We start from the raw sequence: 7,485 nt of genomic DNA on the forward strand, positions 1-7,485 counted from the left end.
GCTTCAATAGGATCTGAAAGCTATGTTGCTACAGATTAGATACCCCCAAAATGGGAACAGAAAGCAAAACTCAAATTCCCCACTCTGAAAATACTTTAATTCAAGGCCGAGTGGGACAGAAACTCCTTGTGATATTACAATCCATATTGTAATATTACATGTTCATTGTTAAATTTTGTCACTATTCTGCAATGGATTATAATACATGGGAATTCCTACCAGGGTTATAACAGCTTTTGTCAAAATAATATTCAAAAAAGGTAGCTTTTTTTCTTGCCAGTACTAGCTCAGAGGCAATATAAAAACAGAAACTAAACTTCATGTTACTTTCTATAGCTATCTCTCCAATCCCAGGGAGAAAAGCAACCAACCAACCAAACCAGACAAACCCCAAAAAACCAAAACAAAAAAACAGTTGAACAAATTAATTTTGAATTAGCAGTGTGTGTTGATACTAATATTGCAAAGTCATGATTTCAAAGTAAAGTCAGCTCTACAGAGAGCTGACACACAGAAGGAAATAACAGAAGGAAATAACTTTATATTATTTTCAGGCATTAAAAGAAAATAAGCATGGCAAAATGATCATATGCCAGTGCAATGGAAGACTGGAGGAGATACTACAACCGCTATAACTATGATGTATGGGATCTGATCATACTTTTAAAGATACTGATACATTCAAATCAGTATTTCACATACATTCCAATAGTCAGAAGGTTGTGTATAATGCTATTTTATTGCAGAATAATGCAGAATAATACAAGTGTTCACTCATTCAGTATGAAATAATTTTACAAGAAGTAGTAATGCAGCTTTTTCAATATCCTATTGTTGCCTTTTTGGACTTTACTAAGTGAGTAAATCACAGCTGCCATGATGAAATTGATAAGGAATAAGCAGGAATGAAAAGCAGTCTTCATAAAAACCTGTGGAAAGAATAGCTCTGGTGGGGTGTATGTACTGCCTGTACAGCTCCATCCCTCTGCCAGCCCTGGACTCTGCCACTGCTGCTGTGCAGTGAATGAAGTCTTGTGGATGCATAGTCATGAGCCCAGCTGTCCACAATGTGAGCCCCTACAGGGAATACAATGGTCACACGGCCTTCTCCACACATCTCTCTTGCACACACATGTGATGGCATTTGCTTCCACTAGTAAGATACTGCCTGTATACTTGCTTTGTTTTACCATGGGCACACACTGCTCTCTCCTCCTGATGCCAGGGGATCTGAGAGCTGGCATAAATGGATTTGTTGAGAGGAGCCAGGTCTCCCTTATGTGCCAGACAGCAGTGCTATGGCATGTTCCTGACACTAGCAATTTTGCAAAGGTCTTCTCCTTACAGAACACACATTAATTCAAAAAGCCTCCACCTATAACTAAAACTTCACCAGTGTGCAGAAATCTAAGCTGCTTCCCTGAGCATCCACAGCTATGAACACTGTTTATATCATCCAGCATATGCACAGACTTCATGCAAACTTTATTTCATTAAGTAGTTTGCCTTCCTTTTCATAATCTTCCCTTTATTATCTTCCTTTTTGCATTTTCTACTCCACAGGAAAAGAGGAAGCATTGTTTACAACAGCTGCATGCCAGTATTCATACATATGTCCTGATAAGATGATAATGCAGTTAATATAGCACAAAGTAAAACTGTCAGGCATCTGAAGAGATAACTATCTATAACCACAATGAGAGAAAGGTAAAGAGATGCGCAGAAGTGTAACAGGAAGAAAACACCATTAAGAGAAGGAAACCACATATGAAGGGAAATTCCTGTCAGTCGTTACAATTAGAAATAGATACACAGAAAAAATGCAAAGTTATTGCTCAAAAAAATTGAAATTAAACTTTAAGCATCACTTCATTTAAAACTGGGCCTAGAAATGTAGTTAGCACAACATCAAAGCTATGATGACAATATTGAAATACACAGTTTATCACCTAGTAGCACACAAGTGAAGATCCTGATGGAAAGCAAAGCCAGAAGCACCATCAATCTGTAACTCCACTCCATGCCCTGCACCTTGTGCCACGTCTCTCAGCTAATTGTGTCCTGAAGAACCACCTTTATAATTAACATCTAATTACTTCAGTCTCCTCCCCAGAGCCCCCTGGCATGGCCACCATGGCACAGCACAAGCCAGCCTGTGCAGACTATGCAACACAGCTGGGAGGGGGGCACCTTGGCAGAGCTCCCAGTGGTTCTGGAAACCCACAGTGCTTCTCTCCTGCGGACTTCTGTTTTCTGGGAAGGCAAAGTACTCAGGGCATATTGCTCAGACACAAGAGACCAGTGTTGCAACCTCCAGATCTCCCAGGTACTTGACAAAACATCCTGCACATCTGATGAGCCAACCACCTCCCGACCAGCTGTCCCCACTACAGCCCATAATACCCAAGCCTACTCTCTATCTTTAACAAATGTATAGTTGCTCTTTGTGCAGTTATATATCTGAGCATGTAGAGATGTAGATACCAGCTGCTGAATTTTTGCTACATTATGTAGTGTTGATCATTACAGATACTTGCAGCAGCACATAACTTGCATGTCAGAGCTGCCTTTGGTTGCAGCACTGTATTAATAACACTTGCAGGCTAACTCAATTTTGTACAATTTGCATTACAGTAATGCATTACAGTATTTGCAGTGAACTATAAGAGATTTCAGGAGAATTGTAGAGGTCACTAAAATAAGAAATCGTGTACCTCTCGTGGGGCACAGATTATAGTTTCACAAGACTGAAGGAGAAGGTTGCTGTCCCATCTTTTATGAGACTGAAGGAAACATACTCACAAGAGTATTTTGGTGTTGCCCCACTAATTTCATTGCTGCACAGTACACTCCTTCCATAAAAGCTGGTACCAGGTACCACTATCAATGCCTCCTGTCTCAGTCAACAGACCAGTTACACCTACTCTCTGCTATCGTTTAATGATTTATGTAATTGTATACATGCGTGAGAACTTCCTTTAGTCTTAGGCTCGTTTAAACCACTCAAGGCTGTAAAGTACTGCTTACACTTCACATGAAAGTTGAATTCAGGACAGTCCACTTTAATCTGTTCTTGGCTCTGAGCACTGATTAGGCCCCAAGCAAAGAGCAGAAATATGTTTCTTGGCTGTAAAATGAAGAAATCTGCATTTGCTAAGAGAAAAATATAGAAATGTCTAATAAAGCACCCACACTTGATATGTTCTGTGCATCAAGGCAACTGCCTTAAAGGCAGTTTCTGTTATCACAGCTGCCAGAGTTGTTTATTCTCTTGCTTCTCCATGTTACTTCTCTCAAAGTCCTAGACAGACACCAGTTGCTGAGTGCGGGTTAAGCAGAAAAACAGGCTGTGCAGAAACTCCTGTATCTTAAGTGCAAAAACGAATACTTGCAGAGGTCTGAGGCCCCCATAGTGCTTACTTCGGTCTAAGCTCTGGTCACGCTGCCAGCCCACAGCCTCTCATGACACAGTAACAAAGGCCAAACTCTGCTAGATACCGCCTGTACAAGGAAGCATATTCCAGGAATGCTGCAGCTGAATTTGAACTTCCCTTATCAGGAACAATGAAACTGAGAGCAAGCAGCTTCCTTGCTCAAGTGGAAATGACCACTTTTCAGCAAGTGCTACTGTCAATCACTGCAAGCCAGCCCAGAGGAAATGCAATTGTGATAACTGAGTGGTTTTAGTGCCTATAAAGGAAGTGAGTAGTTTAGCTTTCTTGCTCTGTGGAGAGGGGATTATTACTGTGCCATTTTAATGCCAGGTCCTGGAGCACACGCATAGTTTGTGCACAAAAATGGGGTGATGTTTTCCTTTTTAACATAGGGCCAAATCAACCCACCCTTATTAACTTTTCATGACAGAATCTCTAAAAAAGGCCACACCATCCTTAAATTGTTTTGGACTTAATTTGGTGTTGTCATGCAATTAGGTTTTGCAAAATTGGCTTCTGGACTGACAGCTTCTATTGTTACAGCATATGGCAATCAGAGAGCAGCTTGTGGCAGATGTGATGTTTATTCACCATTTGCTAGTTTTAGATTTAATGATGTCATTCTAATCAAAGCAAATGTTAGATGTGTTTGACATCTAAGGAGTTTTGCAGCCCCCCCATCATGTTTAAGCCGCTTCTGTCAAGTAGAAACACGTCAACTCTGAATGCATCTAAGTCATATTTAAGAATCAATGATGCAATTTACTGGAGGTCTGTATTCCAAAAATCCATGTTTCTAACATGCATTGTGTTCCTCCAGCAGACTACAAAGACCTCCTATTACAATAAGTGAGCTCATTAGGCATGCGACTCCTTCGTCTTGCAAGCTGTTGCGATAAGCAGCTGTTGCAAGAGGGTAAAAGGTTGAATTATCAACTTGGACAGCACAGCACTTCATTCAGCCAGCCCAGGAAAGTATTTGAGCAATAACTCCATTACTGGAGTTAGATCTTTGACTACAGCACACAAGCAAAACATCAGCGGTATTTCAGTGACATGCTTCCCCACCCAGCAAGCAAGACACTCCCAGAAATTAATTGTCAAAAATTTATTATGAAAGCTTCAATAGCAGCAAATATTTCAATAAAAGTTATTGCAGTATTAAAACAGATCTGCAGTGACCCAAGAGGCCTGTTGAAGTCTGTCTGCTTTGGAATATCTGCATTTGTCTTAATAAGCAATCCCCAATACTCCATAAATATTGATACTTTCTCCTGTGTTTTGCAGACAGCGCCAACAGTTCCTAGTTACAGTACGCTAATCAGTCCTTCTGGAAAGTTTTGGCCCACTTCCCTCAACTTTCCCTCTCCCTCCTGAAACAGCTCCACACAGCCAAACTTGCAATACTTCTTTCAGTTCCATGGTATGTCAGCCTCTCCACGGTTGCAGCCTACTGAGGCTCACTGGTGAGGTGAGCTGTTTTCCTCTTTCTCCTCTGTAAGAGCCCACTGCATGCCAGTCTGAGGGACTTTAATCCAGTCTCTTGACCAGGCTAATCCATGGAATCAGCAGCTTGTTGCACATTTTGGTGAATGCACAGCACGTTGAGAATGCAACAAAGGTTTCAGCTTCCCCAGTGAACTAGGTGACATCACTCAGGTAGGGTGATAGTTGGCACCCAGTCATTGACATTCCTGCTCTCTTCGCAAAACAAGTTCAGCTTCTCCAGAGCTGGGTCCTTCCAGCCTTCTTCATTCGGGTTCTGCAAAAAAGAAAAAAGTTGCACACTATGAGTGCTGCCCGCCAGCTGAGGTCATCATAATATTTACAGAAGCATTAGCTTAGGACTGGAAGCACTTCCAGACAGTTTCTGTCCTGACACAGACAAGACAGGAAGCAGAGATGCTGCCCTTGCGGACGGCGGAGGAAATCCAGTTACGAGAAGTTCTGCCTCCTCCTACTACTACTACTACTCAGCTGACTCGCTGCGTGCCAAGCGCTCTGTCTGTGCCCAGCAGAGGACTCGACCACCCGCAGCGGAGCAGGGGCCGCGCCCGCCGCTCGGGCAGTACGGGGCAGTGCGGGGGCAGGGCGCGGGCCGCCCGGGACACCCACCGTGATGAGGATGCAGTGCAGATCGCGCGGCTCCCCCGAGTCCTCGCTGGGCCCCACGATGGCCGCCAGCTTGGCCACGTCGTTCACCCGCACGATGTCGATGTCGTTCTCGCAGCAAAAGGCTTGGATCAGAGTGAAGTGGATCTGCAAGGCGATGTCCCCCTCGTCCTCGTGGTCCGCGGCCAGCACACAGAACGCGACGTTGTCGGGGTCGCTGTAAGAGGGGAGCAGCCTGATGAATCCCGCGGTCGGCGCCGGCCGCCCCGCAGCCCCGCCGGGCTGACTTACACACTCCCCCCGGTCCCGCCACCATACTTACACATTCATCAGCTTGGCCGACTCGTAGACGCCAGCGGTGAGGCAGCCTCGGCGCTGCGCTGACACCAGCAGCTCGTGGAGGGCCGTGCCGGCGCCCTGCATCCTGCGGGCCGGGAAAGGACACAGGGTCAGCGCGCTGCCACCACCACAACCACCGCCGCCCCAAAACCGCCCGCTACCCGTTTTCCTCGGATTCCCATTGCCCACCCGCACGTACCAGTCGTGGCCCGCAGGCAAGGGCTGCTGTCGGTGGAGTTCCTCCAGAGTCATAGCAGTTAGTCCGCACGGTCCCGCGGCTCTCTCAGCTCTCGCTCTGCGCACGCCGTGAGCGCACTGAAGCGCCTGCCGCCCGGTGTGCGCTACTTATAGCCCTCGCGGGCGCCTCCTGGCCTCCCATTCGCCAGCGGGGGAGAAAGGGGCGGCTTTATTATGCTAATCGGCGCGCGCCGGAGAGGAAGTTCGGGGCGGGGGGGGGGGGGCGGGAAAGAGTGGCTCGTGCCGGGAGGCCACGTGGGGCGGGCGGCGGGCGCGCAGGCACGAGCCAGCAGCCGGCGGTGTTCGGTGCCGGGCCCGAGCCGGCGGTGCCGGGCCCCGTCAGTGGTGCCGGGCCCGAGTCGGCGGTACCGGCGGTGCGCTTGTACGCGCTTCCGCTCCCTGCACACCGCTCGCCGGTAGGCACTGGCAGCTAGTAGGGCGATTTGCGTCCGAGACTTGGAACGGGAAATCTGTACAGTGTGGGAGAAAAAAAAAAATGAAAATAAACGAAAGGTTTTATTAATATGGTTTCTGCAAATGTGAACGCCGCGAAAGGATAGCCCTGTAGCCAGGGCTGAGGGCAGCTCTCCAGAGAAGGGCCTGGGGCTGCACTGGGCAGTCACCTGGTGATGTTCGGCAGTGGCCCGGCGGCAGCAAATCCCCCTGCGCCTGTGTGTATGCACAGGAGCAGGGCCAGCCGGCCGAGGCAGGTGACAATCCCCCCTGCCCAGCGCTCACTGGACAGCAGCAATGCCGCCTGTCCGGTTCGGGCACCCCCAGCCGGGAAACAGCCGAGAAACTGCAGCAAGGGCAGGTGGGGCACCGAGGGGTCCGGGGCTGGGCGCTGTCCTGCCCTGCAGGCTCAGGGACCAGGGCCGGCTCAGCCTGGGGAAGGCAAACTGCAGCCCCCAAAACCTGTGGGAGTGATCATTTGGAAGATAACGCCAGGGTCTGCACAGCAATGCCTAGTGGGGAGGCAGGAGACAATGAGCCGAGTATAAATCAAGAGGCTCACATGGGATGTAAGAAAAATTCTTTCTCCCTGAGAACAGTCAAGAAGTGGAGCAGGCTCCCTGTCCAGGGAGGCTGTGTAGATTTATTTCATCCTTGCAGGATCGCCCTGGTACAGACCTGTTCTGAGGTCACTGGTAATCCTTCTGCAGGCTATACTGGCCTATGATCCTGGGGAGGGGGAGTGGTGTGAGCAAACAGATTTTTTTTTTTTTTTAGTCGACCTTTATTAAAAATTTGGACAGTGTTCATAATTAATTCAGAGGGAAACGAGTCTGATTGCTGAACTCAGATTTGAACCTGTTTGTCAACAAACCAAGCAAGAAAAAAACCACATTTTCCCGCTGTGAAT

At 47.4% G+C, this 7,485-nt stretch overlaps 1 protein-coding gene across 1 annotated transcript; it reads right to left on the reverse strand.

Annotated features, from left to right (window-relative positions):
- Positions 1-4,527: 4,527 nt before the first annotated feature.
- On the reverse strand, positions 4,528-6,203 carry GADD45G (growth arrest and DNA damage inducible gamma). The gene is made up of 4 exons (XM_066569124.1): positions 6,085-6,203; positions 5,869-5,970; positions 5,550-5,763; positions 4,528-5,196 (listed from the first exon to the last, which is right to left on the reverse strand). The coding sequence occupies exons 1-4, from the start codon at positions 6,135-6,137 to the stop codon at positions 5,086-5,088; spliced, it is 480 nt and encodes a 159-aa protein (XP_066425221.1). The 5' UTR covers positions 6,138-6,203; the 3' UTR covers positions 4,528-5,085.
- Between the last annotated feature and the right edge of the window lie 1,282 nt (positions 6,204-7,485).

The sequence above is a fragment of the Molothrus aeneus genome, chromosome Z, assembly GCF_037042795.1.
Source record: "Molothrus aeneus isolate 106 chromosome Z, BPBGC_Maene_1.0, whole genome shotgun sequence".
Lineage (NCBI taxonomy): Eukaryota > Metazoa > Chordata > Aves > Passeriformes > Icteridae > Molothrus > Molothrus aeneus.